Source organism: Mobula hypostoma, chromosome 9 (assembly GCF_963921235.1).
Source record: "Mobula hypostoma chromosome 9, sMobHyp1.1, whole genome shotgun sequence".
In the NCBI taxonomy this organism is placed as follows: Eukaryota; Metazoa; Chordata; class Chondrichthyes; order Myliobatiformes; family Myliobatidae; genus Mobula; species Mobula hypostoma.
The window spans coordinates 55,934,703-55,953,013 of NC_086105.1; the positions used below are offsets into that span (position 1 = coordinate 55,934,703).

The 18,311-nt window shown below is 39.3% G+C and overlaps 1 protein-coding gene across 1 annotated transcript in view; it reads right to left on the reverse strand.

The window, feature by feature from the left end:
• The window catches only part of zcrb1 (zinc finger CCHC-type and RNA binding motif 1), a 48,931-nt gene that overhangs the window by 10,743 nt on the left and 19,877 nt on the right, over positions 1 to 18,311 (reverse strand). Inside the window, exon 3 of the mRNA XM_063059704.1 lies at positions 6,107 to 6,135. Within this exon, the coding sequence (XP_062915774.1) occupies positions 6,107 to 6,135 (29 nt within the window). The remainder of the gene's footprint in view (positions 1 to 6,106; positions 6,136 to 18,311) is intronic.

An 18,311-nucleotide genomic window follows, 5' to 3' on the forward strand; every position in this document is an offset into this window, starting at 1 on the left:
CGTAGCTCTTTCTGTGCACCATCCATGACTTGTCTTCTCTGGACTAGGGACAGAATTCTCCCAGTGGTTTATGGGAATGCTGAACTCTTTGTTAGATTTCATCACTATATTAAACACAATAAAAACAAAACCAAACAGACCATTGGGCACCAACCTCAGCAACAGATTCAGATTTGGCAAAGCTGGGCTTAACCAGGTCAACCACATGGTCCTTTCTGGCAGAACAAATCAAGTAGTAGTCATATTTGTCAAACTCATGCCAATTATATATCAAACATACTGATATATTTTGTTTCAATGAAATGGCACTGAAATGGGGCAGTCACACATATTTGAAGTGGAAATGCTACTGGGATTCTTCAACTTTGTGGACTGTGGACTGAAGCCTCATGCTGCAGATCTAACACTGACAAGTGATCCTCCTTCTGATTAACAGCAACAACTATTCATCAGCTGACTTGATAGTTAGGGGAACAGTCATAAGATTCTGTGGCCACAAAAGAGATGTCAAGATGATGTGTAGCCTCCTAAGTGCCAGCGTCATGTATATCTTGGAGTGGCTGTAGAACATTCTCAAGGGAGAAGGGAACCAGGCAAATGTCATGGTGCACCAACAACTTTGGTAGAATTGGGGATGTGATCCTGTGCAGTGAGTATATAGACTGGGCTGAAAATCAGGACCTCAAAAGATAGTAATCTCTGAATTACTCCACATGTCAAGTGCAGGAATAGAAGGATGGAACAAATGAATTTGTTGCTGAGGAGTTGGTGCAGGTGCAGGAACAGGATTTCAGGTTCTTGCATCATTGGAACCTCTTCCTGATTAGGTACATAAGGGACATGTTGCACCTTAACTGGAGTAGAACTATTACTCTGGTCAGGAGGTTTGCTTGTGCTTCTCAGGTGGGTTTAAACTAATTTAGTAGGGGGATGGGAATGAGGTCAGAAAATGGAAGGATTAAGAGGAAGCTTCTGCTGTAAGGAAGGACAGGTTGAAGCAAGGTAAGGAACACAATGTGAAAGATGGATTGAAGTGTGTCTATTTTGATGCTTACAGTATTAAGGGTAAGGGTGATGAACTTACAGCTGGATTAGTACATGGAACTATGTTGTTGTTTTCATTCTAGAGACTTGGTTGAGACAGGAACAGGATTGGATGCTTAATGTTCCAGGGAGTCAAAGTTTTGGAAAAAGATAGGATAAGGGATGTGGGGGGTGGGTGTGGTGGCAGGAGTTGCTCTATTATATGGGACAAAATACTGCACATCTGCCCTCAGAGGGGACATAATGGAGGACTCATCTACTGAGTCATATGGGTAGGCAGACATGCTGCAGCCTTCAATTCTGCTCACCACATTTTAGGAACAAAGTGAAGCCTTTGGAGGTTGTGTAGGAAAGGTTACACAGGATACTGCCTGGATTAGAACCAGGTTAGATACTGCCAGGCACTATTAGCAGAGGCTGAGATGAAACCTGATAGAAGTTAGTATGGTTCTGAGAGTCACATATTTGTGTACGCAGCTGATATCTTTTTGCCAGAGTTGAAATGGCTAATACTAGAGGGCATGCATTTAAGGTGAAAGAGGATAAGTTCAAAGGAAATATGTGGATCAAGATTTCTCCCCCTCCCACCCACACAAACAAAATGGAGCAAACATGATAGAGGCATTTATGAGGCTCTTAGGTAAGCACATGAATATGTACAGGATAGAGGAATATGGACTATGTTTAAGGAGGATTAGTTTAATTAGCATTTAATTACAAGATTAATTAGTTCACATTGTGGATCTGAAAAGCCCTTGGAAGCAAACAAGGAAACAAGGTCAAAACAAACATTTTGGCAGGGAGACTTCTGTGTCCATCACCAAGACTGCCTCTGTATTATTGCTGCTGACCAAAGCCCAAAGGACATTATTAGATCAAGCCAAGAACCAACACAAGGGATCTGACTACTTCATCTCATTCTCATCAATCTAATTGTGATGGGTGCATCTGTGAATGATAGTGTCAGAAGTAGTCAGCCTTACTCTTGAAAGATTCAAATCTTTACAATGAATACAGCCACTGTTGTATTTTGAAACTGTATCATTGTGTGAAATCAGATTCTAACAGCTCAAAACTGGACATCTTGATGGGTTGTGGGCAGCATAGTTCTTTTCCGACACAATGTTACCTCTTGGCCCAGCACATCCTTCATTCTACAATTACCATCAAATCTGGAAACTAATACCCCATGGGCAAAGACATTTTCTCAGTGCAAATTTCATTTCCTTTTTATGGAGCCTTAGAATGAAATCAACTCTGTCTCCCCAAATGTTATATTCTAATTTTTCATAAAGCCATCTCTGCATCAATGATGAACACCTGCAGGCTACATGCAAATCGGCAGTGGTCTGCTAACGATAGCAGCCCACTCTGGTTATGTGCCACTTTTGAGAAAGTTAGCAATATGGGTTCACGATATACAGTAGATTCTGGTTAATTGGGACACATTGGGGCTAGTACATGTTGGCCTAAATAAGTAGTTGGTCCAATTAAGCAGTTTGGTTAATTAACTGAAGCTTCATGAAATATTTAAAAAGGTAAAAAAAAGAAACTGAGTAACAAATTATGTAAATAAATTAAATACAAGACAAATTAGAACACTAATACTACGACACTACAATAAAACTGTGTATTAGTTCCTCATAGCTTTCGACGGAGGAACTCATCCAGTGTACGCTGGCATTTTCTTTGATTGTAAATGAAAAAAATCAGCGCAGACACTTAGTGTAGATAATGGATCGCTTTCATACAATGCTTTCGATGATGCTTCCTCCAAATCCTCAGTTTCATTGTAACATTCAAAATGATTGTCGATACCTTCAAATTCTTCGTAGTTCCTAACTTTAAAATAGTGAAATAATTTCATTTTCACTCCTGGCATTTCTGGCATCTCCAAGCTTAAGTGCCTGAAACTGCAGTGAGCAAAACAGTTTCCAATTGTCTTACTGCTTATTTCTCACAAACTATCAGTGACAAAAAAAATTACTGCTCTTTGAACTCAAACACATACCTGACACTATTTATAAACTCTTTGCCCCAAGCATGGCGTAATGTCTAATGGCCACACAAGTGCATGTGACAGATGCTAGTTAGAAACTTTCAGCAACAGTCTCCTGTCCCAATTAAGTGGCATAGTGTCCCAAATAAAAGAAAGGAATCCTGGCTATTTTCTTGATTAGTTTTTGTTCTTTAAGAGTTGTCCCAAATAAGCAGCTGCCCTGATTAATCAGTAGCCCAAGTAACTGGAATCTACTGTATTTGTGGTGAATCTGCCCAAATAGATACAAAGATTGGTATAGTATTTTTGGGTTATACATTTATCCCAATGAAACAATGAATAAAACCTTTAGACATCACATTTAACAAAAGTTTGAAATTTAGGTTATTCTGGAGGATCGCTCAAAGTGAGTGGATTTGGTGAGATCAAGAATAGCTTTCGGGCTGGGCATCCCAAGTGTTTTGTGGTGCTGGGTTGATAGACTGGAAGCCCAAGTGTCGGGAACGGAGGTGAGGGTCGGGCTGATGTTCACTAGCTCTCCCACGAATATTCATTCCTTTCTCCACAGCACCTAGGCTGTGAACTGATCTGGCTGCTGTGCGTATTTGCCCTGCTGGTGTGATGAACTGGGACTGAGGTTAGGGTCTACTCCAGCTGTTTTGGGAGCAGATTCTGGTTTGGAATGCTGTTGGTTTGCTTCTATTGTTTACATGATCTGTGTTCCCCCCCCCCCCGCCCTTTCTCTGCGCAGTGGTTTTTAGCATTTTTAAAAAAATTGGGTTATTTGGGTTTCTTGCTTTGTGGCTGCCCGTAAGCAAACACACCTTAAGGTGTATAATTTGTACATTCTTTGATAATAAATGTGCTTCAATTCTTGGATCTTTAAAAACAAAAAAAAACAAATTCCAGCATTTTTTCAGTTTTATTTTAGATTTGAATCAGAGTCAGGTTTATATTCACCAGCATGTGCCATGAAATTTGTTAACTTAGCAGCAGCAGCAGTTCAATGCAAGACATAATAAAGAAGAATAAAAATAATAATAAGTAAATCAATTATAGTATACATATAATGAATAGATTAAAAATCATGCAAAAACAGAAATAATATATATTAAAAAGTGAGGTAGTGTTCATGGAATCAATGTCCATCTAGGAATCGGATGGCAGAGGGGAAGAAGCTGTTCCTGAATCACTGAGTGTGTGCCTTCAGGCCTCTGTATTTCCTACTTGATGGCAGCAGTGATAAAAGGGCATGCCCTGGGTGCTGGAGGTCCTTAATAATGGCCACTGCCTTTCTGAGACACCGCTCCTTGAAGATGTCCTGGGTATTCTGTAGGCTAGTACCTAAAATGGAGCCGACTAAACTTATAATCCTCTGCAGCTTCTTCTTTCGGTCCTGTGCAGTAGCCTCCCCATACCAAATAGTGATGCAGCCTGTCAGAATGCTCTCCACGGTACATTTACAGAAGTTTTTGAGTGTTTTTGTTGATGTACCAAATCTCTTCAAACTCCTAATGAAGTATAGATGCTGTCTTGCCTTCTTTGTAGCTACATTCATATACTGGGACCAGGTTAGGTCCTCAGCGATCTTGACACCTAGGAACTTGAAACTCCTCACTCTCTCCACTTCTGATCCCTCTATGAGGGTTGGTATGTGTTCCTTTGTGTTACCCTTCCTGAAGTACACAATCAGCTCCTTTGTCTTACGGACTTTGAGTGCACGGTTGTTGCTGCAACACCACTCCACTAGTTGACATATCTCACTTCTGTACTCTGAGCACATTTTCTTTTTTAATTCTTAGTTACTTCAAATGTTTGTTATTTTACGTTCTTAGTTAACATATATGCCTCTACCAGGCTTTCAAAGAACAAGTTGTAATGCTCCTTGCCCATCGTGAACCTTGTGAAAAATATTATTCCTCAGTTACTGTAAAGTCTCCCACTTCAAATTTATGTTTCCTACTTACTGAAATCTCTGTTAAGGAAAACATGTCTTTTCTGCTCATTGCTGTAAGGTGACTCAATTTTAGATAGATGAATTGAATTTCTCTTCAGCCTTCTAAACGATCATTCTTCATAAATAAATTTTTCAACCTTGGCAACCTTTTTTGTCCTTTTCTGTGAATTCTCTGAAGGGCTATCATGTTCTCTCCCATGTGGTGACCAGAACTGCATCCAGGAGGCTAACTGTGCCCATTGAACTTAATATAACTATTGTATCATGTCCTCCATGAAATTAGTCAATGCCTTGGCCAAAAAAAAGCAAGTAATATGAGTAGTATGAAGATGTCCCTGGACATGCACTCATATGTTTCTCTACTCTTCTGCACTTCTCAATATCCTATTGTGCATTTCTTTCCTTGTCTGTTGTCCTTGCGTATATCATGCCAGCCTAATTGGTCAATTATTCTGTTAATATTGATAAAATTTGTAAACTTCTTAATGATGACTGATACAGAAATTCAAGCCATTGATGTATACTGCAAACAGCAAGGGATTCATTGAATTAATTAATTATTGTCATGAAGCAGAAGGGCTTCCAGTACTGACATTTTTCATTAGCTTTGTTTAGTACTGGAATGTCATACTTAAAATTGGAACAACTGAAGGTATGCTAAATGTGCGTTTGCAACGATTTATATTGAGTATAGTACTCAGGATAACAATAAACACCAGAGATTCTGCAGATGCTGTAAATCCAGAGCAACACACACAAAATGCCGGAAGAACTTAGCGGGTCAGGCAGCGTCTATGGAGGGGAATAAACAGTCTGTGTTTCAGGCCAGCATTTTCTGTACGTTATTCAGGATAGTAACTTTGTATCTAAAGGTATGAACATCAGATTCCACTTAAATAACAGAAACTAATTTCTAAATGTCAGATTGCTCTCTTAAGTATTAGTTAATTTCAGTTCAAAATGCCAGGAAATACATTTTCTGAATGTCAACGCCAAGCTTACAAACTGAAATTTTCAGAATTTTGGTATTTGCAAATTTCTTTTGATCTTTAATTGAAAACTAAAACTTATTGCATAAGAATCTCAACAAAAATAGCTTCACTTACTTTACAACTGTGCCATACTTGGAAAAAATCTGAAAGGAAAGGAGTCATGAATTAAAATTGGATACACAGAGCATTTGCTGAAGATGGCACTGGAGAGTGGTGAGTCATTGCAAGCTGCTCCCTGCAAATCCACTCATAACTTCTATTATAATCAATGCGCTTTATAAAATCTAAATTTGCTGTCTCTGAGAATTGTTGTTTTACCTTATTCTATCTCAGTGTACCCTGTAATAATTTGATCTGCAAAAACAGTATACAAGATATGTTTTTCATGGTATCCTGGGACATGAGACAATAATAAAGCAATACTAACCAAAAGTTGTGTACAGTTGTGCAGGTCTAATAATGATGCTAATGAAGAATTAAAGCATTTTTTCATGATGGTCACAGTTTTCATCTGATTGGAACAAGTAAAGCATACAAATGTAATTTTTGGCACCCTGGCAACTATAAACACACAATTCACAGGAAAATTGGGGAACAATAATAAATGCCAATCCAGTTAATGGACAAGAATACGCAGGAAATTCTGAATAAATGTAAACTTCACTGTGTAGCAACGCCCCTTTAGGAGTCTCATCTGGTCACAACTTAATAAATTAAACAAAGGCTCTAAACCCCTGTGTGTAATCATCTTATGTCAAGTCACATCAATACAAAACAATTTTGATCAATGAAAACCACTTAAATAACACAGTTGTACAAGGCCTGCTCTCTGTCGGCTTCACTGATTCAGAATAGCCCAGCGATTATTACCAGAGAGCAATGAATGGACTTCAGGCTAGAGCAACTTCAAATTCAGTTCTATTTTTCTCCCATGACTGAATAATCTACTCTCATGTGAACAAATTTGTGTATGTCTAATGTCTTTCATGACCTCAGGATAATCAAAAGTAAAATACAATGAGGTTCTACAGTAGTGTTGACTCTTCTGTAATATAGGAAATGCAGCAATGTGCACAGACCAAATTTCTCTTACTAGTAATGTAATACAGAACAGGAAATCTTTTTTACTAATCCTGATTGAGACACAAGAATTGGTTCAAATTCTCCTAATTTTTCCTGTAGAAATGTTATGTGTTCTTAATGGGAAATTATCGAGACATCCTAATTGAAAGACCATGACTTGAATAATGAAGAGCTTTTTCAGTATCACATTTGGATTCATCCTCGAGTTTGTACTCATATTTCAGAGTGGAAAAAAATCCATAAGGCGCTCTCAGATTCTTAGCAGATATCCCATTTGACAACTGCAGTACCTCATAAATACATGTTTAGAAATGACAGAAAACTGGCAACTGTTATCCCTTTGTGTTGCAGTTCTTGCTCCTCATTATTTCTCCAACTGCTGCACCACTGACTGCACAGCAACAATAAAAGCTGAACCAAAGCAAACAGATAGATAGAAGCATGAACCAAACAAATCTACTGCCAGTAGGACTTCTATGCCAAATCAAAACATGAATATTCAATCTTGGATGATGTATTCCGGGATGTTAGATATGGGATGAATTTGAACTGATTATTTCTTACATCCTTCACATACATGCATAAAAATCTTTACGTTACATCTCCGTCTAAATGTTCAATGTACAATCATAGTAATTTATAATAAATAGAACGGTCAATGTAATACAGAAATACACTGAAATCAGCGTGAGTTAATCAGTCTAATAGCCTGGTGTAAGAAGCTGTCCTGGAGCCCGTTTGTCCTGGCTTTTATGCTGTGGTATTGATTTCTGCTCGGTAGCAGCTGGAATGATTATGGTTGGGGTGACTTGGATCCCCAGTGATCTTTCGGGCCCTTTTTAAGACACCTGTCTTTGTAAATGTCCTGAATCATGGGAAGTTCACAACTACAGATGCGCTGGGCTGTCCACACCACTCTCTGGAGAATCCTGTGATTAAGGGAGGTACAGTTCCTATACCAGGCAGTGATGTAGCCAGTTAGGATGCTCTCAATTGTGCCCCTGCAGTAAGTTCTTATGATTGCCAGAAGGTGGTAAGAGTGGGCTCCCTCACCTCCACCCCTCTGACTCTCAACACAGGAGCCCCTCAGGGTTGTGTACCAAGTCTGATGTAGGCTTCAGGTGAAAAAAAATAGAAAACACGGGGAAGAATTGATTCAAAGTGCATTGACAAAGTCATCTTTTATAAATTCCTATATGTACATTACAATGCAAACTGATTAAATAGCAGCTAAATGGACTCAGGGTTGGTTGAAAAAACCAGATTCTCTTGGGGCGCTAGATAGAGGAGGTTGCATTTTGGCTTTGCTCCATTCATTTTTCAATCATGTTACCACCCTCTTACTATCTATATCAAAGTGTTTGTAACACTTTTATATGCTTGAATTTTGATTTTTAAATCGATGGAAATGACTACCAGAGGAAAAAAGACATTAGCTGAAGGCAAGGAAGCCGGTAATGAAAAAGGAAAGAAAGAAAGGTGTTTTTGAACAGCCTAAACTTACTTTGGAGGCTATCTCAAAGCTCCTGGATGATAAATTCAATAAAAGGTTTGCCACTTTGGAAGTATTGTTAAAGGAGATCAAAGGTAGATTGGCAGTACTTAAGTGGGAGAGCGAAAAACAACAACAAATTTCCAAACTCATTGAAACTGGGAGACAGAGAGATACCAGACTGGATCTACTGGAAAAAAAAATTAACTTTGACCACTCAAACACCGGACCAGTATAAAGTCAAGACTATTGACTTGGAGAGTCGTAGTCATAGACAGAATTTGCGATTAATAGGACTCAGAAGACGCTGACAGCAGTGACCTTACTAAATTTTTTTTTCGATTTTTTAATGGAGGTGTTCGGTTCTGATGTTTTCTCTTCTCCCCCTATACTCAATCGCGCCCACCGGTCTTTAAGAGTTAAACCCGCTAAGGAGTTGAAACCCCGACCTGTGATACTGCGATTTCATTATGTGCATACTAAGGAACATTTGATTCGAATTGCTCGTTGGAAAGGGGTTATTGTGCATGGAGATCTCAAGTTTCATCTGGTTGAAGACTACAGTTCTGAGGTAATGCAAGAACGATCGCTTTTTAAACCGGTGATGTCCGAGTTATAACAAAGAAATTTCCAACCAGCTCTATTTCCAGCTCGCCTAAGGGTTGTTCTGCCTGGTAAATCGCGTAAATGGTTTAAATCCGTGGACGAAGCATATCAATTTCTTGAGGATCAAAGTTCGAGCTCAGCTGCCGAATAAACTTACTGGTTTTTCATGTCTATATTCATTTGCTTATAAGTTAATAACCAGTTCATAGATTTGGACTTTTAAAGTTTGAAGAATTTTGCCCTTGGTTTGATAATGCTCGTACTTTGTTTTGGAGTATGGATATTTATCATGCTTTTATGTTAAAGTTCCTTTTTCTTTCTTTCTCTTTATTATTTTATTCTATTATTTTCAATTGTTTGTTTTTGAAAATAATTAAGAATCTGATTTGGTGATTGATTTTCTTTCTTGAAATATTAATAAGATTGAATTCTGTTTCACTTTCCAAGATCTTGCCTTTCAAAATGTTTTGCAAATGGCTGTTTTTTTTTTAAAACATTTGTTTGGTGTTTTTTTTATGGCATTCTCTTTTCAATGTTTTGACTGTGGGTGGAGTTTTGCATTCCTTTTTCATTGGAGACTTGCCTTCAAGAGAGATTGGGGTAGGGAAGTGTCTAGCTTTCTGGCTGTCTATTGGCCAGTTTTCGGGCTTTCTTTTGTGGGGGGGGGTGGTGGGACTATTTTTAGTTTAGTTTTTATTTTCCCTCTGGACTGATCTGAAACTACAAATATGTCTGAATTGTCTTAACTTCCGGTTCCTCTTTAAACCTTTTTCCCTTTTCCTGATTCATGAGTTTCCTATGCAGTAAGGTTAACCTTTTACATACCACATGGTTTATTCAAGTACAATGGATAATATTATTAACTTTGTTTCATGGAATATGAATGGTTTGAATCATCCGATTAAACGGAAGAAGATTTCTAAAGATTTTCATAGATTGAATGCTCAGATTATCTTTGCCAGGAGACTCATGTAAGGAAGGAGAATAATCGGCGTTTTCTTTAGGTTTTGGAAAAGCCAACTATTTCACACTAATTCACAGACTATGGTGAAAGGAGTCTCTATTTTTATAGATTCCTTGATTTCATTTGTTCATTATAAAACAACTTCCTACCCGAATGGTACTTTATAACTAAAAAGTTGTTATGGTTAATACCTACGCACCAAATACCGATTATCCTGAATTCTTTAAGCATTTATTTGCATCTCTTCCTAATTTAAATGAATATACGTTAATACTGGTTGGAGATTTTAACTGTTGCCTGAATCCCTCGATGGGCAGGTCTGCGCCCAGTCAGGTACTTCCAAACAAATTCGCTATTTTTATCAATTCCTTTTTAGAATTTTAGAAGTTTGGAGGCTTTTACATGGTAATGATAAAGAGTTCTCATTCTTTTCTCATGTATATCATAATTACACCAGAATTGATTACTTTTCCCATTGACCCTCGATTAGTTTCATCTGTTACTGCCTGTGAGTATGATGCAATTGCCGTCTCTGATCATGCGCCCCTGAAACTATCAATTAAATTAACTGATGTAACTTCCAGCGCTAGACAATGGCGGTTCAATTCTACTCTGCTTCAGGACTTAAATTTTTTTTAACTTTATTAAAGAACAGATTGTCTTTTTCTTCTCAACTAATTTTATGGAAGAAATTTCCAGTGGGATATTATGGGGCACTTTTAAAGTATATATCCGTGGGCAAATTATTTCATATATTGCTGGATTGAGAAAACGAATTAATAACGAAATACATACATTGGTTGATAAGGTTGAAGAAATTGATAAAAAAATATTCTGTTGCTCCTAATTTGGAACTTTACAAAAAGAGAGTTGAACTTCAGATACAACAGTTATTAACATCCCCAATTGAAAATCAATTACTTAAATCTAAGAGTCAAATTTATATACATGGTGATAAACCGGGTAAATTACTGGCCAACCAATTGAAAGCTGCTTTGGCTAAATGTCAAATTATTGAAGTTCGTAAATGGGATGGTACTTTGATGGTTGATCACGATGAAATCAATAAATCTTTTCTTTATACCAATCAGAATTTCCTGACGATTCTACCATAATGCATGAATTTCTAAGAAAATTGAATAATGTGAAATTACCATTTAATGAATATTTAACATTAGATGCATCCATTACGGAAGAAATAAAGCAATTTCTTTGATGAAGCACTGGTAAAGCACCCGGTCTGGATGGATATACAGTAGAATTTCAAATATCTTTTTCAAGTCTACTTTCTCCTTGGTTATGTAGAATTTTTAAGGATGCCTTATTTGTAGGTACATTACCATGATCTTTTTATGAAGAATCTATTTCTTTAATTCCTAAAAAAGATAAAGACCCCACTGAATGTGCATCATTTAGATCTATATCCTTGTTAAATATGGACTCCAAAATTTTTTCCAAAATATTAGAAATTAGATTGGAAAATGTATTGCCACAAATTGTTTCTGACGACCAGACAGGATTTATTAAACATCTTTATTCGTATTTTAATGTTAGGAGGTTGATGAACATTGTATATAAGTTATCTAAAACTCCAGAATGTGTTATTTAACTTGACGCCGAGAAGGCGTTTAATAGAGTTGAATGGGAATATTTATTTAACATCCTTGAGAAATTTAATTTTAGCCCAAAATTCATATCTTGGATTAAAATGATATATCATATACCTTTGGCTTCTGTACTTACTAACAATCAGAGATCCCCCTTTTTTAGGCCTTCTTGAGGTACTGGACAGGGCTGTCCTTTAAGCTCTTTACTATTTGATATTGCCTTGGAACACTTGACAATCGCTTTTCATGATTCACCCAATATATTTGGTATTATTTGTGGGAATGAGACGCATAATTTATCATTATATGCAGATGAGCTGTTACTATACATCTCTAATCCAGAGAAATCCATCCCTGCAGTAATATTATTACCTGCTCAGTTTAGTAGCTTTTCTGGTTATAAATTGAATCTTAATAAGAGTGAGCTTTTTCCATTAAATATGCAAGTTCCAATCTATAGACAATTACCATTTACTCTGCCATTGATCTCGCCGGCTCCAACACCTCAGGGCATATTCAAAACCCGGACTCCAGCAACAACCATGGACACATTCAAAGCGATTGCGCAACCACCAACTGCGACTCCAGCCTTGAACTCCAGGCCGGGTCTTTGTGTGCTGCTGTTGTGACTCCCGTCTCCCCTTCCCCCACCACCACTCCGCAGCCCCGTCTCCCTCAGATCCCACCGTCAGCTCCTGGGCCCTCAGAGGCTCCATCTTCCTCTCATCCCAACCCTCCCCTCTCCATTGACACCAACCTCCCTCCCCCCTCTGATCCCAGCTCTCATCCGTGCTGGGTCTTTACCATCCCCTCCGACCTTCAACTGTCGGAGGCAGAGCGCTCTGTCCTCAGTAAAGGCCTCACCTTTGTCCCCCTTCGCCCACACCTCAGCGAGTTCCGTGTTCGCCATGATGCGGAACTTTTCTTCCACCGTCTCCGAGCCTACTTCTTCGGCAAGGACTCTTCCACCCCCACCGATGACCCCTTCTCCCGTCTTCAACCCTCCTCTTCTTCATGGACACCCCGCTCTGGTCTTCTGCCTGCTCTGGATCTCTTTATTGCTAACTGCCGACGGGACATCAACCGTCTCGACTTCACCGCACCTTGTCCCCATTCCAACCTCACTCCTTCGGAACGCTCTGCTCTCCACTCCCTCTGCACTAATCCTAACCTTATTATTAAACCCGCCGATAAGGGGGGAGCTGTTGTAGTCTGGCGCACTGAGCTCTACCTTGCTGAGGCACAGCGACAACTCGCGGATACCTCCTCTTATTTACCCCTCGATCATGACCCCAGTAAGGAGCACCAGGCCACAGTCTCCCACACCATCACCAACTTTATCCGCTCAGGGGATCTCCCATCCACTGCTACCAACCTTATAGTTCCCACACCTCGCACTTCCCGTTTCTACCTCCTACCCAAGATCCACAAACCTGCCTGTCCTGGCCGACCTATTGTCTCAGCTTGCTCCTGCCCCACTGAACTCGTTTCTGCATACCTCGACATGGTTTTATACCCCCTTGTTCAATCCCTTCCTACCTATGTTCGTGACACTTCTCACGCTCTTAAACTTTTCGATGATTTTAAGTTCCCTGGCCCCCACCGCTTTATTTTCACCATAGATGTCCAGTCCCTATATACCTCCATCCCCCATCAGGAAGGTCTCAAAGCTCTACGCTTCTTTTTGGATTCCAGACCTAATCAGTTCCCCTCTACCACCACTCTGCTCCATCTAGCGGAATTAGTCCTTACTCTTAATAATTTCTCCTTTGGCTCCTCCCACTTCCTCCAAACTAAAGGTGTAGCTATGGGCACCCATATGGGTCCTAGCTATGCCTGCCTTTTTGTTGGCTTTGTGGAACAATCTATGTTCCGTGCCTGTTCTGGTATCTGTCCCCCACTTTTCCTTCGCTACATCGACGACTGCATTGGCGCTGCTTCCTGCATGCATGCAGAGCTCGTTGACTTTATTAACTTTGCCTCCAACTTTCACCCTGCCCTCAAGATTACCTGGTCCATTTCCGACACCTCCCTCCCCTTTCTAGATCTTTCTGTCTCTGTCTCTGAAGACAGCTTATCCACTGATGTCTACTATAAGCCTACTGACTCTCACAGCTATCTGGACTATTCCTCTTCTCACCCTGTCTCTTGCAAAAACGCCTTCCCCTTCTCGCAATTCCTCCGTCTCCGCCGCATCTGCTCTCAGGATGAGGCTTTTCATTCTAGGACAAGGGAAAAAGAAAGGGGCTTCCCTTCCTCCACTATCAACTCTGCTCTTAAACACATCACCCCCATTTCACGTACATCTGCTCTCACTCCATCCTCCCACCACCCCACTAGGAATAGGGTTCCCCTGGTCCTCACCTACCACCCCACCAGCCTCCGGGTCCAACATATTATTCTCCGTAACTTCCGCCACCTCCAACGGGATCCCACCATAAGCACATCTTTTCCTCCTCCCCTCTCTCTGCATTCCGCAGGGATCGCTCCCTACGCAACTCCCTTGCCCATTCATCCCCCCCATCCATCCTCACTGATCTCCCTCCTGGCACTTATCCTTGTAAGCAGAACAAGTGCTACACATGCCCTTACACTTCCTCCCTTACCACCATTCAGGGCCCCAAACAGTCCTTCCAGGTGAGGCAACACTTCACCTGTGAGTCGGCTGGGGTGATATACTGTGTCCGGTGCTCCCGATGTGGCCTTTTATATATTGGCGAGACCCGACGCAGACTGGGAGACCGCTTTGCTGAACACCTACGCTCTGATCGCCAGAGAAAGCAGGATCTCCCAGTGGCCACACATTTTAATTCCACATCCCATTTCCATTCTGACATGTCTATCCACGGCCTCCTCTACTGTAAAGATGAAGCCACTCTCAGGTTGGAGGAACAACACCTTATATTCCGTCTGGGTAGCCTCCAACCTGATGGCCTGAACATCGACTTCTCTGACTTCCGCTAATGCCCCACCTCCCCCTCGTACCCCATCTGTTACTTATTTTTATACACACATTCTTTCTCTCACTCTCCTTTTTCTCCCTCTGTCCCTCTGAATATATCCCTTGCCCATCCTCTGGGACCCCCCCCCCCACCTCCTTGTCTTTCTTCCCAGACCTCCTGTCCCATGATCCTCTCGTATCCCCTTTGCCTATCACCTGTCCAGCTCTTGGCTCCATCCCTCCCCCTCCTGTCTTCTCCTATCATTTTGGATCTCCCCCTCCCCCTCTGACTTTCAAATCCCTTACTCACTCTTCCTTCAGTTAGTCCTGACGAAGGGTCTCGGCCTGAGATGTCGACCGCACCTCTTCCTAGAGATGCTGTCTGGCCTGCTGCGTTCACCAGCAACTTTTATGTGTGTTGCTTGAATTTCCAGCATCTGCAGAATTCCTGTTGTTTACAATTACCATTTAGACTGGTTACTCATTAATTTACTTATTTGGGTGTTAAAATTACTAGGAAGCACAAGGATCTATTTAAAATTAATTTTTTACCCTTAATTGAACAACTGCTTACTAAATGGTCCTCATTGTCTCCATCATTGATTGGTCGAATTAATACTATTAAGATGATTATTTTACCTAAATTTCTGTATCTATTTCAGGCGGTACCAATCTTCATCTCTAAATCCTTTTTTGATATTATTGATGCTAAAATTTCTTCATATATATGGCAGAATAAAAATCCTAGATTAAGTAAGAAATATTTACAGAAATCAAAAAAGGATGGTGGTTTGGCATCGCCGAACTTTAGGTTCCATTATCGGGCAATTAATATTCCATACGTTCTGGACCCAAAATTTGGATGAAATTCAATGTCCATGATGGATGAACCTCGAGTGTGAGTCTGTACAGGGGTTCTCATTGGTTTCTATTTTAGGGGCTTTGCTTCCCTTTGCACTTACTAAACTGAACAAACAAATGATTAATCCAATAATTAAACATACGATATGAATATGGTTTCAATTTCGTAAATTTTTTGGATTGAATAAATTTATCCTATCAAATCCTATTATATCCAATTTTTTCTTCCAACCATCCAGAACTGATCAAGCTTTTCTTTTATGGAAAACAAAAGGGAATAATATGTTTTCGTGATTTATTCATGGATAATTGTCTCATGTCCTTTGAACAGTTGTCTAATAAATATAATTTGCCTAGGTCACATTTTTTTCAGATATTTACAGATCAGAAACTTCTTGAAGGTTATTTTACCTACTTTTCCGATATCACATCAAACTGAAATTACAGAAAATTTCTTAGGTTTAAACCCCTATCAGAAGAGTTTAACAGCAATTGTTTATGATTTAATTACGAAAATACCTTTAGGCATGTCTGATAAAATTAAGAATGAATGGGAAAAAGAACTTTAGGTATCTTTACCTATATAAAAATGGGAGAAAATTCTCCAACTAGTTAACACTTCTTCAATGTGTGCTAGACACGCTTTGATACAACTTGAGGTGGCTTATAGGGCCCATATGTCTAAGGATAAGTTAGCTCGTTTTTATGATCATATAAATCCTGTCTGTGACAGATGTAATTCTGAGGTAGCTTCCTTGATGCATATGTTCTGGTCTTGCTCTCTTTTGGAAAAATATTGGAAAGACATTTTTGATATTATTTCAGTAGTTTTACGTATTGATTTACAACCTCATCCTACTACTGCAATTTTTGGATTACCAATGATAGACTTTAGTCATTTATCCCCTTCAGCTTGTCGTTTGATTGCATTTGTTACATTAATAGCCAGAAGATCCATTTTATTTAAATGGAAAGATTCTAATCCCCCTACAACATTTCAATGGTTTGCCTGAACTATAACATGTTTAAATTTGGAAAGAATTAGGAGTGGTACCACTGATCCTTCGGTTAAATTTGAAGAAACTTGGAGGCCATTTATTCAACGTTCTCATATGATGTAAGTTGACCTTTTACAAATCCTTTTTAATAACTTTTTGTTTTTGTATAGAGGAGCAGAGTTAATGACAAATAATAATCTTAACCGATGAAATATGGCAGCCCAGATTTTGTATTGTTTTGCTTTTTTTTTTAAGTGTAGAGGGTAAAACTTTCTTTTGAATCCTTTTCCATGTTCAGTTATTAAGAGATTGGGAGGTTTAAATTAAATATGTTACTCAGAGTCTGTGTCTGTACATGTTAACTGTTATTAATGTAATCCTGATCTCTTTGTATCATTATCATTGTTATGTTTATCAATTTGAAACTCAATAAAAAAAATAGAAAAAAAAAGAAAGAGAAAAACAATATGATATAAGAGCAGAATTAAACCGATCATTTGCTGGGTGGCAGGCTAGGAAGGCTAGGATCACTGGAAAGGTTCAGTGATCAGTGTTTGAGATTTGCTAAAGTCCTTCCCAGCTTTCATTCTTGAGAACTGCTCATAACCCATACAGTTCACAAACCAGAAATATGGCCACCCAGAAATGTATATAACTAAACGGATGGGCCAAACAAAGGGGGTGTATGATTAAACCAGGGCATTCACTCAGCTATTCAGTCATTACTGCAAACTGAGTTCTCAAACAGCAGAAGATACCTGCAGTTCTGCAGCAACTGGCAAAATAATACTGCTACAGGCACAGGGCCTTGGTGAACTGCAATCTGGAGTTACGTGTGCAGCTTTGGTCTCCTTATTTAAGGAAAGATGTTCCTACCATTGAAGAAGTGCCAAAAATGTTAACTAGGCTGATGCTATGATAAATGTATGAGAAGAGATTGGGGTTTGTTGGGTCAACAGTCTCTACAGTTTAAAAAGGATGAAAGGGGATCTTGTAGAAACTCATGAAATTCTAAATGTGATACGAGAAGGATAGTCTGATGTCTGAAGTCCAATATCTGGGATGACAGTCTCTGGATAAGCCAAGTGTCATTTTCAAACTTAGAAATGATTAGAAAGTTCAGAGAGTTTATTTTACCTGGAGTACGGTTAACCTACAGAGTTTTCTACCACAGAAGGCAATGGAGACCAAGTCACTAAATATACGGTGCCTTGAAAAAGTATTCAACCACACAACTATTTTTACATTGTCTCATTTTCTAAATTTAAAATATATTGAAGGAATTTTGAGCTAATCTACAAAACATTGTGTATCATGTCAAATCAACAAAAAATTCCAAAACCTGTCAACACTATACTAAAAATTGAAAACCAAAGTTGTGAGGCTGAAAATGTATTGATTCCCTTTGTAATTACTATGTTAACTGTAATAATTTTTTGTATAAAATTGGCAGATCACCTACTCTCAATGAATTCATAAGAATAAATACCTCCCTCTCTAAAGTCCAACAGTACAGCAGATTTTCAACAGACAAATGAAGACAAAAGAGTATGCAAGACAAGGCATGGAAATGATAATAGGGAAGCACAAATCTGGGAAGGGTGCAAGGCCATCTCAAAGGCAGTGAACATACCATGGAGCTCAGTGCAGTCCACTGTAAAAAGTGGAAAAAATATGAAACCACAGCCACACTGCCCAAGTCAAGCCGCCTCTCTAAACGTAGTTGCTGGAGAAGAATGGCTACTGTGACACCAACAGTCACTCTGA